At 41.2% G+C, this 27,018-nt stretch overlaps 1 protein-coding gene across 2 annotated transcripts in view; it reads right to left on the bottom strand.

Moving 5' to 3' along the window:
• sema6a (sema domain, transmembrane domain (TM), and cytoplasmic domain, (semaphorin) 6A) overlaps positions 1-27,018 on the bottom strand; it is a 103,228-nt gene that overhangs the window by 56,515 nt on the left and 19,695 nt on the right. For both annotated transcript variants that reach the window (XM_042421897.1, XM_042421898.1), the window contains exons 2-3: positions 2,251-2,446; positions 1,242-1,359 (exon numbers count right to left, since the gene is read on the bottom strand). In XM_042421897.1, the coding sequence (XP_042277831.1) occupies positions 1,242-1,359; positions 2,251-2,350 (218 nt within the window). In that variant the 5' untranslated portion in view covers positions 2,351-2,446. The remainder of the gene's footprint in view (positions 1-1,241; positions 1,360-2,250; positions 2,447-27,018) is intronic.

The raw sequence follows: 27,018 nt of genomic DNA on the forward strand, positions 1-27,018 counted from the left end.
ACCCCTATTGTGGCTTTCAACAGTATCCAATCAAGCCTGCCACTCAATTAGCCATGGACGGCACAACACAAGCAGATAAGGATCCATTTTATTGAGATCTTTTCAATTCTGCCTTAACATCATACCGCACATTAAAGCCTGCATTGAAGGTAAAACCTGCCTGTCGATGCTTGTGGACATGGAACTGACTTTTCCTAGCTCAATTTGCCGTGAAGGAAAGCAACATGAACAATTCTAAAATACTGACGACAAGAGAGATGACAAAATCAATATCGACTTTCTCGGTGGCTCCAGATTGTGTAATTGAGCTATATTATCTGAAAGTTGAGTCACACAAAAATAAAGACACGCCGGTGAAAAACACATTGACAGATAGAGAGAAAGCAATAAAAGCAGGTGACAGACATGGAAGAAGAGTTTTTAAAATCGATCTGTGGGGGCAACTAGGCCGCCAACAAATAAAGAGTCAAAACTGGATTACTCCTGTATTACTGTTTATCGACAACACCGAATGTGCATTAAGGCAGTTTTTGATATGAAGCGTAAAACACATATGGGGATGGTGGCGTTTAGCCAACAAATGTGGATGATTTTTTCTGAAAAATTGGAAACTCTTCTTCTTGAGATTAGAGTTTTATTCATCGGCAGAGTGCATGTGTGTGTTTGTGTGCATTTCCACATCTCCCTGGATGCCTAGAAAAAACAGGGCACAAGTCTTGAGGGACATCTTTCGAGGTAAAAGGGGTTTGGCAGACGGTGAGCCCAAAAAAATAAAAAAAAAAACAACAAAGAGGTAATGAAAGAAAACGTCCAGACAGCAAAGTGCTTTAAAGTCTGAGCGTTTTGCTCTGAATTAGTCCCTCCTGATTCCCAAAACTTTAAAGACACACACACACAGCAGGGCTCCAAAGTTCAGTTCACCAGCCTGACTGCTGCAAATCCCGCAGCCCTCAGAGATTATCAACTTAAAATGGGATCACATGTTCACAGTTTTGAATCTTCAGGTGGCAACAGTCGATGAGAATCATTCATAGCTGAAACTTCAATCAGAGGATGATGAAGGATTCAATAATCCTGTTGGAACCACACTTGCTCATCTTAATTAATATTAATCTACAGAGACCTGCTCTTTTTTATTCCACAAAAAAGTCTCCTTGTCAATCTGTCTTTCTACAGTATTTGAGGATCTCCTGAAGCTTTTGTCATATGTCACCATTCCTCTGATAACAGTGTAAACTTACCTTGCAGCGATGTATAAAGTCCTGTTCATGATCATGATGAGCTGGATGTCCAGTTTGTGCCGTTGCGTGTTGTTCCTGCCAGGTTTGTGGCCCACAAACGCTGGATACTGCTTTGTGTCTGCAAGGAGAAGAGACCAGTAAAACAATTAACCCCTGTGGGTGTTATCCCGACGTAATAACTTCAGGAATTTGGACTTTATACATTTCACCGCTTTTGTCAGTTGTCCCACAGGTTTTGGGTCAAATGTCAACCCATGTGTCTTAGCTGGATTAGAAAACTCCACCACAATTGTTGGTTGAGCTCCTACTGTGGCCATAAATTGTAGGCTAACAATGTGCTGCACTGTACCGTGCAATCGTTCTATTGTTAGTGGCTTTGGATGAAAGCGCTTTGTTTGAATAAACAGTCTGATAGAGGAGCAGGTCTATGTGAGGCTGGCTGGCTGGCTACTGTTTCAGCTCTCCTGGCCAGGAGGTACAGCGCTACGCCCAGAGAGAGTAGGATGAGGCAGGACAGAGGGAAAAACACAGAGAGAAACAGAGGAAACAATGACCGTATCTTCATAGCCTGCCACAGTGTTTACACTATCACACACAGCATTAGGAGCCCAACAGAAAAATAGCGGATTATCCTTTGATGTAGGGTGGGCTCCGTTTCAAATGCTGCTTTAAGTCCTCATTTTACTGTGTGTAGAGGGTTGTATCCTTGGGCGCCAAATTACACTCCATGCCTTCACAATGTAGTCAGCGTAGGGGTGGGGGTTGTAGAGGAGGCAAGGGTTGAGAGGGATGTTGAGGAGTGAAAGGATAGCACAAGTGAGAGAGATAGTGAGAGGGGGATTTGCAGTGGGGTAAGAGGTGGAAGACAAAGAGAAGAAAAGAGTGTAGGGAGAGAGCGAGGGAGGACTTGTTATATGAGAGGAGGGACAGGCAGGAGAAAGAAAGAAAGAAAGAAAGAAAGAAAGAAAGAAAGAAAGAAAGAAAGAAAAAGACATAAGTATATACTCACAGTTGCCGTGTGAGATACTAATAGGTTCGCTGTCTTCGGGGAAGCCCGCCCCGGCTATTTGCAGTAGCGTGAAGTAGAGTAACAAGGCCTCTGACCTCATGGTCGCACCAACACTGCTGCTGCTGCTGCTGCTGCTGCTGCTGCTGCTGCTGCTGCTGCTGCTGCTGCTGGTCCTCTGCTACAGATTTACCTCAGCCTGTACAAAGAGAGACAGACATGGTAAACGAGAGAGAAGAGGGAGGAGATGGAGAGGGATGAAGGGAAAGTGACGGGGAAGGCGGGAGGGAAAAAAACAAAGTTTGTCAAACAAATCTGTTTTCACCTGACTGCCTCCTCAATTACTCGGTTTCTGCGTTCTTTGTTTCACACAAAGAACGCAGAAGCCGGTGGGAAGACGAGAAGTGGCAGAAAAAGAAAAGAGTTCGCCAAACAAGTTCAAGTCCACCTGAATTAGCTGTTTGTGCATTTTGCATGGCCCCGTTGCAATCTGTCAGAGATATATTTATAAATGCATTTTCGATGACTCAAGTGAGTCGCGTTGCAAGCGAAACAGAATTAAATGGATTAGAGTGGTAATATGCGTCATAGATCGATGTCAGGCAGAGAAGATCTCTGTGCCTCTCTCTCTCTCTCTCTCTCTCTCTCTCTCTCTCCCTCTCTCTCTCCCTCTCTCTCTCTCTCTCTCTCTCTCTCTGTGTGTGACAGGGTCTTAGTGAAATGGGAGAGCTCTTGTTGAGATTAGCCTGCTGTAAAGTATCTGCAGTACCTGGAGATGGGGCAGGATGGCGTGGCAAGTACCTAATTTCCCACTTGTCAGTCTCCTACAAGGGTAGCAATCCCACATCCTAACTCCTACAGGCCAATGATTACTGCGGGCTAAATTGGTGCATCAGTATGGCTATTAAACACTCTTAACTCAGCAATGGTTAAAGAGCCACCTGGAGGTTTGCACTTTCTTTCCTTTCCTCCTCATCTCACTTCTCATTACACTTGAGAATCTAACTTAAATGCCAACTGTTGACTCTCTATTCTCACGCAATAATTGTGAGGCTGTTGCATTGCCAATTTCCAGGAGAAGAAATACCTGGATGTTTTTCCTTGATTATTTCTCTTAAAATCTTGGAAAACACTGCATCCTTAGAAGCTAATTTTCTAATGTAATGTATATGTGCCCACTGACGTGGTTTTTATAGCAGAATTGTGTTGATGTAATGTCTTCATTGCATATACCATGGCAACTGAGCTTTTCCTACTGCCGTTTGTGGCAACAAATTACACCCATAAATCATCCCAGACAATTATTGCGTCTGTAATCTAATCAAGAATAAAGCATTTAATTTGCATAAAGCACCTTCTTCTTCTTCTTCTTTTTTTTTTCGTTGAAGCTGCAGGGGTGAGATGTTGCCGGGTAGATAGTGTAAGGGATGCTTCAGGGATGAAGAATTGAATAAAATACTCAATTTCATTTGCTCCAGTCTGATAAAAGTTGTTTATCCCACGCTGTATTTTCATTCGCTATTGTATGTCCGAAGGGGGAACAAACAGGGGGGGAGGAAGGAGAGGGAGAGAGAGAGAGAGAGAGAGAGAGAGAGAGAGAGAGAGGGAGGGGGAATTACTTTCTCTTTTCTTTGTCATTCCTCTCTCTCCATCTCTCTCCCTCTTCCTCTCTCTCTCTCTCTCTCTCTCTCTCCATGCTCCCGTGAATCTCATTCAGGAGAGGAATGAAAACACTATTCACTGGGAGAATCACTTTAACACTGAGGAGAATACCAATACTAAAGCCTGGATACGACCTTGATCTCACAAGCCGCTCCGTTCCCCTCCCTTCTTTCTCAGTGCTTGGCCTACTCCTCTTATCCGTAGATTGTTGGGGTTTTTTTTCGTACTGCTCTCTATATTTTATGAAGAGAAAAATACTGAAATGGATTTTCCCTCAACCTCACGCTCATCATACGGCGAAGGTTGACTGAGCTACACTTTAGCTGTGCATTCGTACTTTGTCCGAATTCAAAAAAAAAATTGACTGGCACTCTTTTTCTTCTCTCTATACAGTACGGTAAACCTCTATGGAGGACTGAAATGTGTTTTTCTCCTGAACCTTGACCCGGAAGTCCTTCAGTAATTGACTGATTGATGAGCAGGGAAGTGGCGTGGGGCAGCGAGGTTTGCCCTGAAGGAGCTGGAAAGACAGTGAATGACAAATGGAGGTTGTACCGAGGAAGAAAACATGTTCCAGCTCTTCTGTCTAATAAATGGGAATAATTCTATAATCATATTTTTAGACAGGACTTGATTATGTCAGAATCAAACGTGAAACTACAATAGCTCCATATATATATATATATATACGCCAATGCTTGTACTGTTATTGTTCTTTGAAATGAATCTCAGGAGATTAATCATACTCCAGACATTTATCTTGCACGTGCTGAGAATCAGCAGCTGTTGAAGGCGAGGCACATCTTCCATCTATATCAATGGGGTGTAATAGAATGCTAAAAACTGTTAGTCAAACCATTTCACACTGCCTCCTGTGATACACAAAATAAATTGAGCACAAAATGACTTAAGTGAAACCCTAAGCCTTCCAATGGCCCTTTCATTACCAGCTGCCACACATGAGTAACAGGAGGGAGCGAGACACAGTCTGTCTTTACCGAATTACACTCTTTTTGTGGAAGAGCAAATTGCTTCCTTGTGTGTATGTGTGACTCTGTGTGTGTGTGTGTGTGTGTGTTAAATCCTAATCTAAAATACTACTTTTGTACACCACCATAGATGTCTGTTCAAGCACACACAAACCTACACTGAAATCAGGAATCCAGGAATCCAGGATTAAACATGTGCTCAAACTTCCAACAATAAATTACCTACTACCGAAAACCACTTGCGCAGGTAGAAGTGAAGTGTGCGGATTTCCTCTCCTGTAAAAGCTCTCCTTGAAAAACAACCAAAGAGGAGACATAAAGAGTAACAGAGGAGCCCTGTGCCTCCTCCTCAGGCTTTTAATAGATAATAACGTTTTGAGAACCTTAGCTACTATTCCCTTACACCTCCCGCACACTCTCAGTGATAAAGTAGCTGGCTGTGTGTGTGCGTGTGTGTGTGCGTGTGTGTGTGTGTGTGTAATGCAGAAAGGGGAGAGAGGGGAGAGTTAATCAAGCTGGATCCTGGCAGGAGGCCACCAGCAGGTAATAAAAACACAAGGACCCCCCAGAATCCCTCTACAGACCCCACCATCTTATGAATAACTAATACACACATATGCGTACACGCACACACACACTTACTCATTCAGTCACCTTTTATCCTTGCAAGAAGCTAATGCACACAGCTAGAAGCAGAAAATTTGGAGAAAAACGCACATAAACTCAAACTATATTAATAATACACAACATCAGGCAACTCAAAGCAGAGAAGCAATTATACACACATACAAACACACACATATACATACATACATCCACTTTCCCTCCCCAGACCGAGCAGCCCCATGAGGGTAACCAACCCAAACTACATTGGTTTTAACAATAAACACATGATCAGGCCTAATGATGTTATTGCTGCTGTTGCATCAACATGTTAGCTATAGGTACCCGGAGCTAAAACACAAACACAATAACACACATTTATTAGAGCGACAAGGTCAACCACAGTGGGGCCTCACCTGGGAAAAGGAAGGAAATGTTACCCGACATTTAGTTTGTCAGTCTAGCTAAGTGCAATTATAAGCAAAAAACACAGATTAAGACGCACATGCTTCAGAAACATCGGACACACTCTTCCAAACACACACACACACATATATGCATGCACACACTTAATGTTGAGAAGGTCCAAGATATTCATCTGCTGAAGGTCCCTGCTGTGCTATCCATCAAACTGTGCGATGAAGTGAGAGACTGCCGTTTAATTACAACAGAGCAGACCTGTTGATAAAGCTTCTGCATGCATTTGTGTTTGCTTTCTTCATGGCCATCAATCAGTCGCTGAGTCCTTGTCAAATATTTTGAATAGCTGCTATGTATATAAGTGGCTTTACATAGCACAGCTGTGAAGAATGGTTGACCTGTGTGTCGAGGACATAGATATGTCTGTTCCATCTTCACACATTGCTATGTCACGTGATCAAATTGTGCAAGAGTGAATATGATCTTTTCAGACAAGTCGTTGTCATTACTGAGAACAATAGAGGCTTGTCTGATTGGACGTGTTTTTTTTATTATCATAGTCTAGTCTGGAGGAAGTGTTCCATATGAATGATGATGAATGATATATGATTTTTACAGTGAAGTCGCTGTTTCTTATAAATGTTGTCTGACAGCTTTGATACAAGTGCAGCTTGCTTGTGTTTATATTTGGCAGCCTGGATAATGTCCACAGATTGGTGCTGAAGGGTTTACAGATGACAGGAATGCCAGAAAGAAGGGGTAGCTAACTGGCATTGTGCTGTTATGTATCTGTAATTATGTTCAGCTGCTATTTGCATCTTTGATAGGAATTTTGTAAAGGATATATTTACATAAGGCTGCAGAAAACCACAAATTCTGTGTGAGCATTCGTTTAACCAATTATGAGGAAACATATTCGTCCCTGTTACTCATAATCATCCACAGAGCTCACTGTCAACATCTACTAACTGTCAACTATTTCTTCAGTAGAAAGAAGTTGGCTTGTAGTTGGGTGCACTGATCCTTTAAACATGAATTAAAGAAGTAAATAGGATGAGAGAAAGTCATATTTTATCTGTATGTTGCTTTTCCAACTGCTTTTCATGGTTGCTGGAACTGAATAAAAGCCAAAGTGATTTTACAGGCGGATGAATGACGGCAGGGTAATTCCAGCAACTTCAGAAGTGTCGGCTGTGTGACAATCTCACGGTGTTACAGAGCAGAAACACACCTCGCACACGAGTGTGAACGCAACACCCCCAACACCAGACCTACACTTTTACAACTCAGCCATATAAATACCATATTGCTAAACCTAACAAAGTTTTAGTCCGCCATCTATATAGTAACACCTGTTCACAGACAGGCTGTGAAAGAGAAGGGAGAGAGAGACTGGAGGAAATTGGGTTTGGGGTTAGGTGTGAAAGTAGAGAAGAAGACCAAGCAGAGAAGGTTGGAAAGACAGCAAGGTGAGAATAATGCATTGATCCACCATATGGGGATATAAAATGGAATACATCCAACCTCCTAGGGCTCCCAAATGGGGTGGATAGCCTGGCAGGTGTTTACACTTGTCAACCCTGGCCTGATAAATCAGAGAGAAAAGACAGGAGGAGCTGTCTGCCTGAACCCAGGAGGCCATGATAAGAGGAGGGAACGGAGAAAGAGCGAGAGGGAGGAACCTGCCTGTCTATCTGAGAACAAGAGCCAAACTAGCATCCAATATAAACACACAAATCCAGACATGCACACTTGCATGTACGCTCCCACAAACAGTCCTTGAGCTATCAAAAAAACATACTGGTGTTTTTCTTTTCCTCCCCCATTTTTTGATCCCTCAGATGTTGCTTTCAAATGAATATCTGCATGGAGGTAATCCATCATGGTTTGATTATTAAAAGACAATGAAATGGACGTGAATGAGGCACCCTGTCGCTGTTCGCCCTTTATTGAAACAGAAGCTCAAATGCAAGAACGTCTCCCTTTTAAAGAGGTGACGGATTGATTCTGGAAGCGAGCCAAAGAAGACTCAAAAAGACGAGAGGGAACCAGAGGGAACCAGAGACAGAAGAACAGCAAGAGAACAGAGGCAAAGTGCCAACTTGGAACAACAGCAACCTCACAAAGAAATTCACTGACTGGAGATAAGCTGCTATCTTTATAACTCTAACTCTCTGATCTGAAAGCCATTAGGCCTGGACATGCCTCTGTGCGTCTTATTCATTAAAAACAATTATCTGCTGCAAAGCAATGGGTATCCTTTTTTTTTTTGGAATGTATTGAGGACATTCTTTGCAGCAAATTACCATAGATTTAGAAGCAAAAAGAATTAAAAAGAAAACGTGTGACGGGAATGCAAAGAGACCGGGAGAGCAGAGGAGAGGAAAAGACAGCAAAGCAGAGAGGAGAGGAGAAGAGGGATGTTGATGGGTGTTCTCTGACATCACACCAGCCCTGCCACCCGCAGAAATCAACCGGGCAGAAAGATTAGAGGAGATAACTACCTACAACTCACTACATTGTTTTTAAAAGTAGGTCAAGAGCTTGTTAGGCTACTGGGGCTGAGACGAGCTCCCAAATTTACTCTGGAAAACCTTTTGCAGCTGAACATTGAGGACAAAGAATAGGTTACATGGAGTTAATTTAGCCTAAAAATATAATTACTTAACACACCCAATAAATGGTAAATATCATGCAATTATACCTGCAAAATACTCTTAATTCTATTCATCTTTATTTCTCTCTTTTTCACAAGTTGTTTTTCATGCCTACATAGCCATTTGTCCCTTATGTTCCCATACTACCTCTCACAGACTTAATGAAAACATTTGTTACGGTATCACCATCATTCCTCCCCCTCTCCTCTCCCTTCATTCTCATAATTCTCTTTTCACTTCTCTTTATCTCCTCAAGAATGGCGGCAAAGAAGAAAAAGGTGAGTGTGGTGCAAGCTGCTCCCTCGCTTTGTCTAAAAGAAGCATTTATGAATCAAAACAATCCCCCACTCAGTCACATTCACACACACGCACACACACACACACACACATACAAACACAAAGCCCGACTACACACAAACGTACACTCAACTGGTGCTTAAGAGATTGACCCCAAAAAAGAACGAGGTTACGCATTTAAATATCAGAACCTTTTCCAGGCCTGTCAATCACCGCTCGCGATGTTACAAGTGGAGCAACTTAATCAATCTGGAGGCAGCTGATACAGAGCTGTGTGGGCAAAGCAAAGAAAATTGCTGCTGATAAGGACATGCTTGGTAGCACATGGCCGTCTCTGTCTCTCTTTTGATCCAATTATCTCTTTGGTCTGATGCTACTCCGCCTGCCTTTCTGATTGTTTGACATCACCCTGTTTATCCCTTTACTCTGTATCATAAGGCCATACTTTTGTCGATCCATACAGTACAGTACTTGGTCACTTTGAGTAAAGATCACCCGCCTAGTGTTGAGTCTGAGCTGAGCGATAAAAACCAGGACTCAGTGTTTCTCCTGAGGTGCGGCAGAGAAGAAATAGCAGTAAAAAAAACATCAGAATGTCACTGAGCTAAATGCCACATTAACTCCGCAGAGAGAGAGATGCTGGAATGACTGAAGCACAGCGCCCTGTGGAGCAGTGATGGGGCGTTGAAACTGTCACACGGTATAATGCACATTTTACTTGGAAACTCGCATTTTAGAAGGCCAACTGCCTTCAGGGTGCCTGGGTGTCTTCAAGCGATGCTGCACTATGTCATGCTATCCTTAATCATGATAGAGACCTGAGACTTCCAGCCTGTAAGGTTGGTGAGTCGAGTAATGCTTTAAATTAGGCTGCCTGAGGTTTAAAACATTTGAGAATATGTTTGGAGATGTGAATCTGATACAGGATGAACTAAATGCAGGGGCAGATGACACTTCAAGGAAGGGGTTAAGCACATCCTCCTCGGGCCTTCGTCCTTGGTAAACATTAGTTAAGCCATCAGCAGGGGGAAGCATAACAGAGAAATCCATTTCTGTCTGTCTGGTTAAGTATTTCCAAATCCAAAATGCATGAGCCCTAAAATGATTTTTTATGTAACTTCTAGAAGAGGAAAAAAAAAAACTGGTTCACTAACGGGAAGAGAGGAGGCTTGATAGACTCGCAGCAATTCATGCATAAGTTCTTTGAGTCATAGCAGAAATTAGTATTTAAAAGAGTATGGGAGAAGTAGCTGAGGGACACTGTGTTCCTGAGGTAGTTTTCCTACAAATAAAAGCGGATGAGCAATCAATAAAACAATAGCTTTAATTCTGGCCCAAGAGCTGGATGGACCATTTTCCTCGACAGGCCTGAGTTGTAAATGAGAAAAGTCTCAAAGTCAATATTCAATGGCAGCTCACTAAATGGTTTTTTACTATGAATATAACCAGCTCAAGAAGATTTAGAGGAAAGAAATGGACATTTTTCCTTTCCTTGCTGGACCTTGACGAAACAGACATAAAGTTTTAATCAATAAAGCATGTATGTATGAATCCATGAAAATCATACGAATCCAACTGATATGACCTCTAGTCTGGGACAGAGGCAGAGAGGCATTAATGATAAAACAGCAGTCTTGTATAATCTTGTACTGTGGTAAAGCACTGTGGCAGAGATGTCAAGACATCTGGCAGATAAGTTCAACTCTCAGTGCCTCCAAGAATTCACTGTGTAATGACAAGGCTATATATGTACATTCACTGTGTTTTTGTTTTTTTGGGGGGGGGGGTTTGCATTTGCTTTATCACTCAACTTATGCAGCTGTTTTTGTTGTGTTCTTTTCCTCTCCTTGCAACTAAACTGGAAAAGCAGACACAGGATATGAGGGTGGCCTACAGGGACTGAATAAGAGGTGTGATGGTTTTCTGTTGTTGTTGTTGTATCCATCTGGTGCAGTTTTCACATCTCACAGCCTCCTGCTTCTTCATAATAGGTGTTCTTCAGAGTTATACAAGGTGTGATACCATCTCTATCTGTGCCTCGCTGTGTACCTAACGAAATCCTCTCTCTTCTGCCTGTTCAGCAAGCTTTGCAGCATGTTGTGCCGCATTCCGACGATCCATCAATCGTGCATTTTTAGTAACTGCAATGCAATGAAATGCAGCATACGCATATCATCAGTTATATGTTCATGTGTGTGTGAAAAGCCATAAAAAATGCCATGCTATCTTGTAAATAACGCCGTGCGATGAAGCTTGATATAGCATGCATCTGTTTCATTCATAAACTCTGTAAATGTACCATGATTTCATTTTCTGTTTTACCATCACAGAAAATTATTTCGGCTCTCTTAATGGCATATTTCTTGTTGAGCTCCCAGTTCATTTGATGCAGGTTCCATTATGCTAAGTGATTGAGTCTGTGTCCTCGCTGATAACTGGCTAGCTGGCCTTCCGTTCTACAGAAACAGCGGCCTATCAGATCTGACTGAGCATGATGCTAATCTCTATTAAGGTAATGTGCTGGCCACGGGTCAGGGGAGAGCAGAGCACACCACTATCACACACTTTCCTGGTCTCCCTCATTATCAGTCTCTTTCTTATTCACTTAGTAGAAACCACCTTGTTCAGTAAGTCTTTATACATTTCATTTTCTCGTCCTCTTTCCTTTCCTTCTCTCAGCTCCCCTGCCCTTCCCTGCAACTAAACGTCGAATACATCTTCAGAATAGAATAAAACCTCATCCCACAGACTCTGATTCTCTCCATGTTCCTCTATGACAGGAAACATATATTTATAATGGAGGATGGAATAAACTAAATACAATTACGTTCTGTGTTAGCCTGTGATATTGTGATACTGATAACAGAGTATCTTGTTTTCTGTTAGTGCATCATATCCAATAGCATTATGAATCATCTCCGATAAACCAGGACATTCAATCCTGCCGCTGCATGAGGCCACAGTCACTGACTGACAACACATTATACCACAGTAGCTGTTGTATTGCCAATGTACAGAATGAATCTGTCTGAATGTTGTTATCTCCACAGAACATATTGTAGGAGTGATGCAGCATGCAGCATTCAGCTCCAAACTAATGAACGAGATGACAATCCTCAGGCAGGCAGATCATTGAGACGCTCTGGCAGTGTGAAAACAAAGTGTATGAAAAGGAAATGTATTACGCAATGCTCTACATTTTATTGCAAATAAATGTTGTCAGTCTGCAGCAGAGTGGTGCCTGTCATTACCATTACCATTATGTTACAAGATGAGGTAACACAATACAGGATGTTCTATAGTTATAAACTCAGAAAAAGACTGTTGAAGGCTAATTGTTGCTTGTGTTGCTTCAACCTCCAGTAAATTACACTGTAGGAGGAAAGACAGAGACAAGAGAGGAATCACAGATAGGAGATAGGAGAGAAAATGTTTTTAAAAGAAAGATACACAAGAGAAGTGATGTAAAGCATGTAATCCTTCAGGAAACCAATGTCTCTGTCTGTAAACCTGATTAGAGCCAAGCCAATTAGTGCAATTATACATCTTAGCGTGTAGCTATGCCCACGATGCTGTAGACTAGCATGTCTGTATTAGCCAGCTGTAAGACACTTCTCATGACATAGCAACAGGCAAGCACCTGCTCAGTGGCAGGCTGTAGACATGTAACAATTATAATGGACAATATTAACATTTAAATATGTTCTTGTGCATTGTCTTGACCTAAAAAGTAAATCACAAGTAAAGATTTTGCATTACTCTCTCGAATAGTCAACAAATAGTAGAGTTTATGATCTTAACACGGCTGTGACGTGTGATACAATCAAGCAAAAGCCTTTCATAAAAAATAAATTCTCTATGCAAGATGCTGAATCCATTTACTACAAAGACTACTCAGTAGCACAGGCTAATTATCCATTAACAATTAGCTATGAGCCATGCAAACACAATCCCTTTAGGATTTTACGTACATGGGGCTGGTTTATTAGTTAACCTCGGTTAACTTAATAAGTATTTATGGCTGCTGTGTATATAGTACTGTGGATCCTGTACAAGCTCATTCCACAATAATTAACATCGCAACAAGAAGTTATAAATAGAACGTGATGCTTTTAATGTCTAACAAGTTATAAAGCTGAGAGCATTTGCATGACAGGCACTGAAGCATAAGATAATGAACACTGAATGCCAGGTTCATGTAATGAGCTGTATGAATACTGGTGCCACAAGAGAGGTACATTCTTTATAACAAGACCACAAAATCAATACAGAGAAGCAGCTCTGTGGCTCCACAAGTTCATTTATGCAGAAGAATAAAAGACAGCCCCAGGATAAAAGTGAATCAAGTTAAAAAATATTGTGTTCAGCATAGGGGGGGAAAAAAAACGCAAGTCTCCCGATGTTTGTCCCGTTGTAGCCTACTACTGTAAATGATGTAATGTTAATGCAAGTGCCCATAGCACTTTAAACGCTTGGCTGGTTAGGTGGCATTAGCTAAAAGTACTGTACACATGCTAATTGTAAATGTAACAATGTGTGACAACTAAAAATGTTCGCCGTTTTAGGTCATTTTGAAACTGGCGCACAAGTCCTGGACTTGTCACAAAAAGACATTTTACAAGAGAAAATAAAATTTAAATAAAAAAGACAGAAATAAGACAATACAGTCCAGTATGGCATGAAGACAAAGAGATTCTGACCTTGTGTTTACAGCTGTTTGAACCAGCACTCATGTCACCGTTTCTCATATGCACAGTAATTATGCTGTAATTACAGTGTACGGTTACAATGAAAACTGGGTGTACTTCAGAGACTTGAAAATCATGTACTAACTGGTGGAAAACTGTATGAAATTACATCTGAATCACCTCCTTTCAATTGTCAAAGCTTTGGAAAATGCAGAACCTCATTGACATTTGTGTTATAATTTCTTTCAAGTGTAACATGAGAAATTTAGAGGGTTCAAGATCCTTCTCCGCATCTCACTCCAGGAGCCCTCTCCTTCCAGGGGAACGTACAGTACATTGCCGTCTCTGTCTCCCGTCACAAATTTCAGTAAAGCATATGACGGTTCTCCGATAAGTAATTTTCCATGCTGTGTCACAGCGTCTTTGTGATCACTAACTTCTTATATCAGCTGTGTCATGCAATTTTTCTAATGGAAATGTTGCATTAATTCAGTGGCCTGGGCTATACATCATGGCTATAAATTTCCCTTGTGGGAGTTGAGCTGAGCTGGACCAGGCCAGGCCAAATCAGGCTAGCAGCTTTCCAGGAACAGACAACAAATGAAAGAGCACTGGGCTCACTTTGTGTTTACTGCTTTCTTTTTTCCATATCTTGATAGGACAAAAAGATGAAAAGATAAAACATTAAAGATAAATATACATTAAACAAATTTTTCTGGGTCCTGGAAAACAAAAGGCTACTTCATTTTTTAACTACAATTAAGAGATTACATACTTGACTGAATAGGTTTAAGGAGTCCTTCAATTATTGAATGAACCTTTTTAACCATATAGTTAAATTCAAATTAACTGTCATGATAAAACCAGCTTGTTTGTCTTTATCCATCAAGGCTGACACTTTGAATTTCCAAGTATTTCACCCAACAACAATGGAAAATATGTGTGGTCAAGACTAAACAAAAGATTCATCATAATCCATTAAGAATAGCTCAACAAAGGAAATGGGATTTGTATAAGTAGTATAATTTTCACAGTACAAATAAGCAGTGAACTGGAAGAAAAACCTGTTTACAGTTTACGATAACGCCGCATAATTGCTGAGAACTTGCAATCTGGAAGGTGGAGGACACAATTATTCTTTCTTATCTATTTTCTGTTTTTCACACCATCACTCACTAAGTGTTGTTCCTCTCAAGTGATAAAAGCTTTAACAGCCTCCCATTTCACGCTAACAAATTCTGATTACTTTTTTTGTGTGTTTTTGTTCTGGGAGGGGGGAGACTTCTTCTATTTCAGCCACTTGCCGTTAGACAGAGTTTATAAGAATACACCGCAGGCAAGGCTTCAGCTAAAAAACCTCAACTAATTCCTCTGGCTTTCATCTTAACCTTATAACCTCTAGCCTTACCCCACTCGGGAAACATCTAAAGATCTGCGTTTACGACTTCCTGTCAGTTTAAGGACAGAGGAGGGGAAAATAGAAGAGAAGGGAACCAGACTGAAGATGGAGAGAGCATCAGCCCTGACCTATTGTTCTCAGTCTGAGTGATAATGAAGGATGGTGTGAAGAGAGTGAAGAGGAGACTGCAGTGATGGGCTGTTGTGAGTATTTGTGCAATTCGACATGTGGTTATGTGCTTGCCCTTTGCAGGTGTTGTGTTACAGTCAGTCGTTCAGATGGTGGGCGTGTGCCTACCTGCAGCTCCAGAGCTTTACACAGCGGAGGCACCGAGGGAAACCTGAGCTTGTCAAGCCCACTCACCGTGATGTTAAGCTAATGCCAAGATTACTGCTTCCTTTCAATCAAAACCATGAAAAAAAAATTCCTATTTCCCCTTCTGCCTGCCTGCCTCTTTGCCTTTCTCTTTGTCTGTCTCCTTCTCTGTCTGCCTGACTGACTGCCAGACAACAAACCTACAGTACATCAGGTATAAAATGGTTTAAACCGGCTTCTCTTAATTATACGCTCCCACAGTTCATAGAGAGATCTGAGGAGGGAGTTTAAAGAGAAGTTAGGAAATGGTTGATGAAGTGTGCTAGAAAAGGGGTGGATTTGAGAGAGAGGAGAAAGAGCGAGAAGAGTCTCCTTTTTTGGTTAAGCAGACACATCGTGGCAGTTTATACAGTGGCTGAAGAGTTATCATGTCAGTCCACTTCTGAGTTTGATGAGTCATGTGGAGGGAAGAAGCTTTTTGACTCAGACACTTCTGTATTTGAAAGAGACAAAAGAACAGCAACGCTTTTTCAAACCTGAATGATTGACAGCTGGAAGACGCTGATTTACGACCGCTGTACACCTTTATTAAGTCATTTCTACATGACTGATGATTTTGCTCGTTCTATTAAAAAATAGTAGTGGGAAAATCCGTTTAGACGATGCAGCAGTGTTAAAGGATAGGATTTTTCAAGTGTGCCTTAAAACAATAGTCAGCCAATAGTCAATATGCATGCATATTTGAGCAAAAATTTATTTAAAAGTTTATCTGAAGATAGTATGAGGCTTAAGCAGTCTGAGTTCTGCAGTTACAGTCTTTTTAGTAAGAAATTCCTTCTTTGTATCTCAGTGGATTGTTTTTCTGTTCAGCTTCAGTGGAAGGATCATAACAAAAAGAAGGGAATTGGCACTATAAAGACAGAAACTTTGAAAGATATTGACTTGTATTGACTAATTTGGACGACTGAAGTCTCATATTAGCTTCAAATAAACTTTTTAAAAATTTTGTATGAAAGGAGGACTGTAGATGTTGTCCCCATTGTGGAGGGATCTCTTATGCTGTTTTTCCATTAAATGGTACTGGCTTGACTCAACTCCTCTCGCTTTACTGTTTTGATTTTTGTTTTCCATTACAGATAGCACCCCCTCAATGTAGGGCAGGGTTTGCAGGGATGACCATTGCTGATTGGTCAAATACACACAACATATCACACTCAACAGATGATACACAATGGAGACAGACGTTCTTAGTTTCTGTTTAATTTTCCTCCACTGCATTTCTCAATAATTCATTACATCCAATTCATGCAGCATTAAATACAACAGGACAAACCTGTATTGTTTTTTCTTCATGTGTGAATGCAGTGTTTCAAGCACAGCTGTAATTTTTTTCAGCTGAGAAGAGTGAGCAAGCAAGACAGACAGTGCAGTGGTGGTCGAGCGAGGAGAGAAAGCCGCAGTATGAGAGCAGTATGAGAGAAATGACTGACCAATCAGTGGTCTGAAGCGTTTTCATGTCACCTTTTAGTATCAGCTCAATTTGCTTGGAACCTCAATGGAGGCGATACCGAAAAAGGTCGGTATGAGATACCAGATACCAGAGACCAGGTACCAGGTACTATCCACAACTTTTGCCAGATGGGAAACCAAAAAAGGCGAGTAGAGTTGAGTCGAGTTGAGTTGAGCTGTTACCATGTAGTGGAAAAAGGGGCTTTACTGGTCAGTATGAACAGCAATGATTATAGTAAGAAAAACATATGTCAGTGTTCATTTGGGCACCTAACTATTGTTTTATGACGGACTTGAAAATGTGTGATCCTTTAAGGAGATAGCCAAAATTTTCTGACACTGCAAAAATTCCATCATTAGACAGAGATAGTATGAAAACAACAGATGTTACTACCCAAAAGTTTTCAATTGTTTTCTGACAGTACATACTGAGATTTGAAATCATGGATTTGTAGGCAAGCCCAGCAGCCCACACAGCCTCTAGTGCACTGTATGAATATCTTCTACTTCCAGAAGCAAACAGTGCCCAGACATACTGTACACACACCTACCTGTGTACAAAGGTTAGTGGCATTTCATACATGTCTTCTCTCACTGCGGCAATATACAGTATACATGAACAAGAAACCAGCAAATACAACTTCTATTTCCTCAGTGATTTGTTGCATGACTATATATCCTGTGTACTTTGCCTTTGTGTGTGTGTGTGTGTGCTCTACTAACCATCTCATTTCCCCATAGGAGGACTTAGTCTGGCTGTGACTGCATCCTCTGGCATACTCACACTAACATTTCATCCTGATTGTCTCTATCAAAGTAATTCATCATCATCGACTGAAAGACTGTGGCTGGAGCCTCCCCCGACTCACCATCTCTCTCTATCTCTCTCTCTCTCTAGTTTGTCTTCCTCTTCCCATTTCTGCCCCCCATCTCTGGCTTTCCCTCTCTGTCTTTACCTCTCGCTTCCTCTCTCTGTGTTTCTCTATCTCTCTCATGTCCATCTGGCTCCTGAGATAAACACAAGTCTGGCTCTCCTCACACAGACAAAATATCTATAAAGATGAGCGCAATCTCATGTGAACTGCACTGGTTTGGCTGTTTTGTCCAAGTGACCCTCCAGCAGAACATAATCCATCTGTCTCCCTCATTTTTCCTTACCTCACTTGTTCTTTTTCTTCTTTTTTTATTTTTTTCCCTCGCTACCCTCCACTCAACCTCACCAGGTTTCAGATTGACGAGCAGATTATATCCAGTGGAAAATGTGATTAATGAGTTCGTCTGAATAATGTAAATCAACTTAATGGAATTGAAGACACAGAACGAATAAGCGAAGAGGAGCTGGAGGGAGGAAGAGATAGAGGAGGAGAGGGAAGGGGAGAGGGTTGCTCAAGGTTCAAATATCCACTCAGCTAAAAAGCAACAACAGTAAGAGGGCCTTAGCTGATGTCACACTGGCCTTGGAGAGAAAAAAGGAGGATAGGCAGCAATGTCCTCCTTTTTATCCTTTCTTTTTGTTTCCCTCACTCTGTCTTCTTTTGATGAGTCCCTGGGGTAACCTGCCCCTCCCTTCCATCCAATCCTCCTTTCATCCATCCAGATATGATCCTATCCAAACCATCACCACCAGTAGCATCACCATCTCATGCACGCGCGACTCCACGTGCACGCAATCACAGAGAAAGCCTAGAAGACTGCACTTTACAGTCTGCTAGCTACAACAATGAAATCTGTGCTTTACTGACAGAGTTAGGGCCCCTAAAGACATAAGAGGATCAAGTTGCTCATCCGGTAACTTAAACCTTTTAACTGTTTGTGCATTTAATTCCACTGACATGCAATTTTTGGACAAAAAACAATGCAAAGGAGCTATCTTGTCAGACAATGCTAGGGCTTAATACCCTGATCAGGCTGGCTTAACAAAAATACTCCTCAAGAATTTAGAGACCCACTCATGTGGAAGGGACTTCAACAAACTTAGCAATCATAAAGTTGCCTTTCTTTTTGTTTATTTTTTTCACCATGTCAGGTTCTTTAAAGGTTTCAAAAGTTGATCTTTTTCCCCGAAACCAAACCTCTGAGGAGCCAGCTATTGTAAATGCAAACTTTGTCTTTGTGTAATTGACTTATCAGCTAAAGTGCAGCAGTACGGATCCTCTAGTCTGATTGTTGAAAAAGGATCTGCGGATTATTATCTTTACCTTAAAACTCTGTGTTAAACTAAATCTGTAAAAGAAGGATAACACAACAATAGGATAATTACCAATACTGCTAGTAGGTTTTTTTGCACTTAATCTTACACAGCGCAAAGCAATACCCATCCTAGGTTCTTTCTCAGCTTGTATTATTTATTCATTCATTCAAAAAACAGGCTCCCTAACTGGTTGTTCAACCTGCCTGCATATGTGCAATCATGTGAAATACGGGTGCTTTGTTCTATGACATCTAAACAGATCTAGAGATGTATTTTTCTTATTCATTTAAAAACAATAAATAAGTATTATTAGACTCCATACGTGGAAAAGAAGTAGTGTCATACAATCCATAATACTAGAAACAACCAGGATTTCAGAAATACTGAAATCCAAATGCCCAGAGCTGCCACCAAAGCAACTTTCTGATTGTTATTTTTTTCTTTTTATTTATTGAATTAACTGTTCAATTATATTTTCTGTAATTTTGATCTTCCCAAATGTTGATTCAAAGCCTACACCAAACTCCACAATATAGTTCTTGGGGAGTGATACAAAACTATATACTATATTTTGAAATTTTAGTCTTTAGTCTAAAAAATACCAGAACCAGCCAAAACTCACCATGTGTAAGTGTCTGTGTATCTGTAAAATGTCACTACAGGTCATTAAAACCCCCAAATTTCCAAACATAATAATAAGGACATGACTCTGGTGTCCTATCATTCTGCTGTAACCCTGTTTTACAAGCATCCCTCCAGTGCACCTTTATAAAAGATAAAAACTTCAACAATAATAGACAGAATTCGTTAGTACCTGTAAAACAAATTTATATACTGTGCGTCTAATCATTTACTATCTTTGTTTCTTTCTCAGATCAAGTTGTTAATTAGTAGTCACTTCAGTTCAGCAGTTTCTGAAGGAACCAAGTCGGCGCAGCATTCCAGAAGACTTCATTCTTCATTTTCATTTTTCTTCTGCAAAGATAAGCCATCTGTGAAATGATGCTGTAGAGATTTGTTCTCTTGTGGCATATTAATGTGATGAATTAGAATCATGCACTGACAGGTTAGGAGACAATTACTCGGGATGCTTATGAGGTAATTTAGTGTAGGTTTTCAGGCAGATGAGGCAGCCTTAGACCCTGAATGTCTAAATATTTGGGATGGGCGGGGTATATTACTTTATGATTGGTGAGTAGATAGGAGAGCTGGTTTTCTGTCGAATGTAAGTGGAGACGCTCAGCAGCCAGCCCCTGTCTTGAATTAGCACGTAAAGCTTGTTCAAAGCGTTGTTTCTCTAGGGGGTAGAGCTACAAGCAGGTAAAAAGGAGCTGTCTATATCTTTATGTCATATTGAATCTAAGCCATTTTTTTGTAGAATCAATCTACGACATACAGGTATGACTGCATTTGACATATTGTCTGAAGCATAGACATGTGCTTTGCCCTTTGACACCATTTCTATCTGTCAAAAAACTGACTGAAACTGACAATGGAGGTGCTGACAAAAGTACTTGTGTGAATTAGAATGGCCCTTCTACTGTTGCCCCTTGGTGTGTGTTGACTGGCTGATGTTATTGGTTTTGTTGGTAGACAAGACAACACCGACAGGCATCAGCAGCCAATCCCCTCGTGCCATAGCAGCATAGCATGTCACAAAGACACATGGCTGACTTACAGGAGGAGGGTTGTATGAGGGGAGAGGTCAAAGGTGACAGGTTTCAAAAACAACAGCTGTCACGGAAGTAGAGGAGATTTTAGATTAAATTAACATAAACACTGTGTTTAACAGTAGTAAAATGTTCTTTTACACTTCTAGGCATTCAATAGTTCACTCTAAGGTAAGATTATACTGAGAGTTTAATATTAAATGAGTCAAATAAATGTCAAACATTGTATCTGTATAAACCTTGTATTTGCATAGAACCATGTTAAAAACAGTGTGATTCACAGAGGATTCACAGATTTGAATGGTGTATTTACATGTGACTATAAGTGTCTGACCAGATCACTAAAATGCATGCGCTGAATCATATTAATCCAAATGGACAGGATAATCTAAAGCCCGTACAAGATATAATCTCTTTTTTTAAAAAACAGGATATGCTGGTACAGTTCATTTCATTATCTCTGTGATATTACAGTATCTCCAGTAGCAATTAAGCACAGTACAATATACTGTACTACTACAGTATCCAGCCAACCACATCTGTTTTACATTTTTCAGATGGGTCGGGATAAAATTGCCCTCCTAACCAGAGCCTGAATACAGTCTGAGGGAAATGACATAAAAATTGCAGCCACTGGGCTACTACCCAAAGACCTTTATTTGCAACATTTAATACTATTTTTAAGAAACCCCTGGTGGCTGCGCTCACAAACACGCACATATTGCACTTTAAGCTACACAAGTTAAATCCCCAGATTACAAAACAGCTCTGATTTTAGTTATTTTTCTTGTTGCTTTTTATTCAAGTGTAACAAAGAGACTAAAAGTGTCATCTGAAGCCTTGGGACTATGTATGCTCCTTTAAAAGCAATACTACATTATCCTTTAACATCACCAGATTTATGTTTTCTTTTTATCAACACTATATAAACCAACAAATCACAAATTTATCAACCCCCCTCTATTCACAGATAAGCATCTTACCCTCATATGCATGGCTTTCCAAGCATATAATATGTATTTGCATCTAGAGCTGGTACTATAGTGCTGAAGAGATGCAACAACAACACAAGCTAATCCGAGCAATGTGCCTCGGAGGGTTTTAGCTCAGGGGAGGGACTTAGAAGAGAGCGAGGGAGAGATGTGAGGGACTTAAAGCAGTCATTGTCCCTCCAGGAGCAGATTAACTATTTTAAAAGCAAAGGTGACGTCTATTGCTGGCTCGCCATGCAAGCCGGCCGACGCTCTCAAACTCCAGAAAACTCTGAGTGAGATGCTGTTTCTCTTTCTAATAGTTTGTTGCCTCCATCTCTTTTTTTTTTCTTACTCTACAGGGCACTCTTCCCCAAGCAAATATGTCATTTGCTCAGTTTCTGTCTTTATCTTTCTCAGTTCTCTTGCTTCCTCCCTCATGTGCCCATTCTTTATTTTCTTCTAATCAAGTAAGAGACCGACAGAAGCTCACTGAGAGCGGTTCCTGCAACAATCACCACCGCCTGCGCAGGGAGCGGTGCCAAGGCCATAATGAAACACTGGGAGCACAGGGAGGACTGCCGATTAAAAGTTATTATGCCGCTGCAATGGCACCAATAAGTGAATGGGAGTCATGGGGGCTGTGGGGGCTCCATCCATGGAGAGCGGCATAAACGGGCAACGAGAGAGGGGAGTATACACCAGGGATACACAGGAGTGAGGGGGATGACACTACCGGAGAAAAGAGGGTGGAGAAACTAGGGCATGAGGGAGAAGAGAGTTGGGTGTAAATATGGAGGCTTCTTGTTAATGTGTGGGGGGTGAAGAGGGGTGAGGAGAGAAGGCACCACAAATAATCTACACAAGGGAGAAGTGGGATAAGTGCTAGACTAAAGAGGGAATGGGAGAGAGAGTGGTGGGTGAGGAAAGAGAGGGCACTACACATGCGATACACTCATGTTTACTCAAAGGAAAACAAAGACAGGGATGGCATGGAAATGCAAATAAATCCCCCCCCTTGCCACCAAAGTGTTTTTATTAACTCTAAGAAACAGCATTGATGGAGGAAGCGAGGGAAAAGTAACAAAAAAACACACACACAAACTCCAATCATCGCATGTCTCTTGCCTTTTCTTTGTGAATATATAAGAATGTGTAAACAACATTGTGGCATGTGTGCTATAATAATTCGCTGTGGAGTCATGCTTTCCTCTCTCCCCTCACAGAGCAAACTGGTCCTCTTGTGTGATCTGCATAATGCATGAGCTCTCTGTATAGATTGTCGAGGGAAAAATTGGGCACGGCAGTAACAATCGGAAAGCAAGCAAACTTTATGTATATGTGCATAATATGTATTCCTAATGAATGATTACATAAGCCCTCCGGTGCTTGTAGGAGTCTCTTCTTCCTTCACAGTATGAAGACATCCTACCTTAAGTGTTCACTGACAAGAAACATCCTGTTGATACACTCCAGCAATCCGGCACATAGGAATACCCTGGGAGCATGGCCGCACACACACACACACACACACACTGAATGAACAAGCTGCACATGAACGCACAAGGCCTTTATGTCCCTGTATCTGTCATTCTTTCTCTCTCTCTCTCTTGCTTTTTCTTTCTCTCACAGTTACTCAAACACACACATTCACACACACACACACACACACATACTATACCCATACCCACACAATCCAGCTCCGTCATAATTAGGCCATCATGATGAGGGCAACACAGAGTTAACAGACAGCCATTCATACAACAGAGCCGTGGAGTCTCCTCAACTCTCTATCTGGCACTAGCCCCAGTGTGTGTGCGTGTGTGTGTGTGTGTGTGTGTGTGTGTGTGTGTGGCTGCCAGGCAGGGTGGGCCCCAGTGGAGAGGCCTACATGGCATGACCTCAGCGAGAGACTTCCCTCCTCCAGGCCCTGGCATACACACACACACACACACACACACTCACAGTGTTCCCAGCGTTCCTGGCAGCACCAGTCTAACCAGGCTGCTCCTCCACATCTCTCAGTTACTGTTCATGCTGAGTTCCCCTTAATCTTTTCTGCTGCCATTTCTTGTATCCATATTTACCCCACAGGGAGCCATAAGAAACAAACAGTACACACACACACTGTCTGGGCAGATCAGTCGAAGACAGAGGACATTTTAAGTTTCAGGATGCCTTTGCTGTTAGCTACCAGGACTGGTTGGACAAAATCTTCTTCTTTTCTTCAACGCCTACAAACGGTTCAGTGTTTCAAGACCAGAAACACAAGCTGTGCCACTTTCAAGCATTGTTCAAATCATTCATACCGTATCTTGCTGGTTCGACAGCAAGAGCAAGAGCACCAGACTTTTAAGGATGCCAATGTTGGTTAGTCAGATACATGGTCAGTTGTGCGGTCAGCTCAAACCACTCTTGGTTGAGTTAAGAAAAGAGAAGCAAGTCTTTTTATCTTCCAATACAAACATTTTTCTTTCATCTATGTTTGGTTTGTCATGACTACATGTATTCTGTGTATTATCTCGGCAATATCTTCCTTTACATATACTATGAATCATTTCTTTCAGTGTGCTGAAGGCACAATCACAGATTTGCATATGCAGGAGACATACAGTACCGTTCTGTACATTGCTGATGCATAATTCATCTGCAATATATTATCTGAGGAAGCTAAATATTAGAAGTTTGAATCTTGCAAATTAAATTTGAATGAGGTGATTTCATATGTGATGACGAGGGAACACTCTCTGGATAAATATCCGTTTTAAGAGGCTACAGATCATAGTTTAAGGACAACGTTCTCATGTATATTTGATGAAAGAACGCTTTTGTCATGAAGACAGATTAAGAGGAGGAGTCCCTGTTCCGAAAAAATATGTACCAGATTTAAGATTTCAAACTCTCTGCACGACATCAACATTAAATTAGACCTGCATCAAGGTTTAATAAGGTGACTTTGCATGCTTAGAAATGAAAACACCACCCCCTCCCCGAGAATATACAATTAAGAGAAGTTTGTGCTCAAACGAGAAGTTGGGTTGTCACGCTAACAAAAAGAATGAATTATAGATAACCTGCATCACCTCACCCAACCTCTATTTCTATTCCTCTCTCTCTCTCTCTCTATCTCTCTTTGTCTGTCAAAATGCGATGAGCTAAGAAACTCAAGAAGCGTCTTTGGGTGTGAAACTGTATCCCTCTCTGGGGGTTTCAGCCATTTTGTTGAATTTGCATCTTAACAACCTTTCTGAGTAATTGAAAAAGTGGTGTCAGAGCCCAGAGTCTTGATCTCTGATATGGTAATTACCTTCCATTTATGCCAGAGACTTTCAGGGAGTCCTGAGATTCAGAGGCAGCAGCTGTCTTTGAGCAAAAAGCGTAATGACCTGCATATGTCTCCCTCTTCTTGGGAGCTATCAAAATGCATTTGGCTGGGCATTTTCATCTGTGGTTGACATCTCTGATTATAAGATCCAGTAAAGTTGTCTAATCTTCTAACAGCAGCAGGGGGAAGCAGGATGGGGGTATGGGCGGAAGGAGAGGGGCAGACCTTTCATGTGGTTTTACCCCACTCTAAAATGGGTTCCAGAAGCGAGCGTGCTGCGTACACACAGCGCTTAAATCTGAGCTTTTGATGACATGCTACTGGTTTGGTGTGGTGTGTGTGCTGGAAGTATGTACAATATATGAGGATTGTTCATCAACGAAACCCCCCACCAAACACACACACACACACACACACACACACACACACACACACACACTGAGTCAGAAGTAATCCTTTGTTTTTCAAAACCAGTCAAACTAGGAGGTAAGCTGAGCAAAAGTATAAGCCGAGAATAGAATAAGAACTTTAATGAAAAAAAAAGTGACTGAAGCGCACAAAAGCATTTATACTAACTAAATATTTAGCCATACAATATGTCATGCTACAAGCAATTAACTGCAACAAAGTCTTTGAGATAAAGCTCCTTCTAAAGATGCCATCTAAGACTTCCGCAAAAAGTCTTTACTGTCCAACATGAATAAGAGTTTGATCTTTGCAAACATATCTAAATACATGACAGCTGACACACATCAGCTGCCTGTAGGACTGTTGTCGAAACCAAATGGCTTTTATCATTCGATTCAGCACCATCTTTCATCTATATCCATGAACGCCAATGCTGCAAAACGTCAAAACAAATAGCTCAGAGGGACTTCTTCAAGAAAAAGAGGCCTGACAGATGAATATGTTTGTCTTGGGTAATGTAAACATCTTAGTTCAGAAACAGTGTGGGTGTTAATCTTCTGTATGTTGGGAAGTGCGCATGCAGAGATGCAATCATCCTACGCGTTCAGTAGACATCTCCTACATTCCTCATTATATTGTGTGATCTTCACAAAAGGAGCAACAGTGTAATATCAGGTCAGCAGGCACGGAAAAAAAAAACCCAACATTTCTTGCAACATCTGTCATCTGTGAATATACTTGATTGTGTGCATGCTTGACCTGCGACGCAGCATATGAGGCAACACTTTCTCTCATCACCACAATCACTTGATTAGCTAAAGTCATTTGTCAATTATACAGCTCCCTTTGAGAGCTGGGCCCACCACTAATCATGGTCCAATGTGGAGGGAGAGAAATGGCGGAAGCGAGGAGAGAATCAGAACGCGTTAAATGATCCATGACAGAGTTGTAGCTCCCCATTCTCTGATTTATCCTCTTTATGCCTTTAAGATAAACTATTAGTATAAGCTTCATCAGCTGCTTTTAACTGAATAAAATGCCCTGAATCTAGATTGAATATCAGTGAGGGTGAACAGGCTAAAAGGCTCATAAAAACTGCTGTGAGAGAAATTATGAAATGAAGCTTTTACTTTAAGAAAAAAAAAAAAAGAAAAAGAACATCCTTCTTATTGAGAGTAATGGTTCCCTCCTTCCTCCAGCCTTTATGTCCTGTGCAATGTCACCGGCTCCACTATCAGACCAGTGGCGCTAATTACATACAGGACATTATCCCTCGGTATACATGTAAGTCTTCCTCTAAGTCCCAATCAATACAGAGTTTGTTAAAGAGCCACTAATGTCCATGGCTCCATGCTTTGCAGACACTAACGACCTCGCTCTGGATCCAGCTACGACAGCTGAAGACACCCAGCACACATTGCAATCAATACTTTCTCATACTGGCTCTGTCTTTCTGTCTCACCATCTGTCTTACTGTCTTTCTATCTCTCATACCTATCTTTCTGTCTCCCTTCACCTTTGTCGTCAAAGTTTCTTATCTCTTCCCCTTGTGTTAACAAAGATGCAATCTCTCTCTGTATCTTTTACCTCAAACACCCTCTATATCTCCTATCTCTCTATCTGTACCTCCGATCCATTCCTTTCCTATGTCAATTATTCACTCTGTC

The sequence above is a fragment of the Thunnus maccoyii genome, chromosome 9 (assembly GCF_910596095.1).
Source record: "Thunnus maccoyii chromosome 9, fThuMac1.1, whole genome shotgun sequence".
Lineage (NCBI taxonomy): Eukaryota > Metazoa > Chordata > Actinopteri > Scombriformes > Scombridae > Thunnus > Thunnus maccoyii.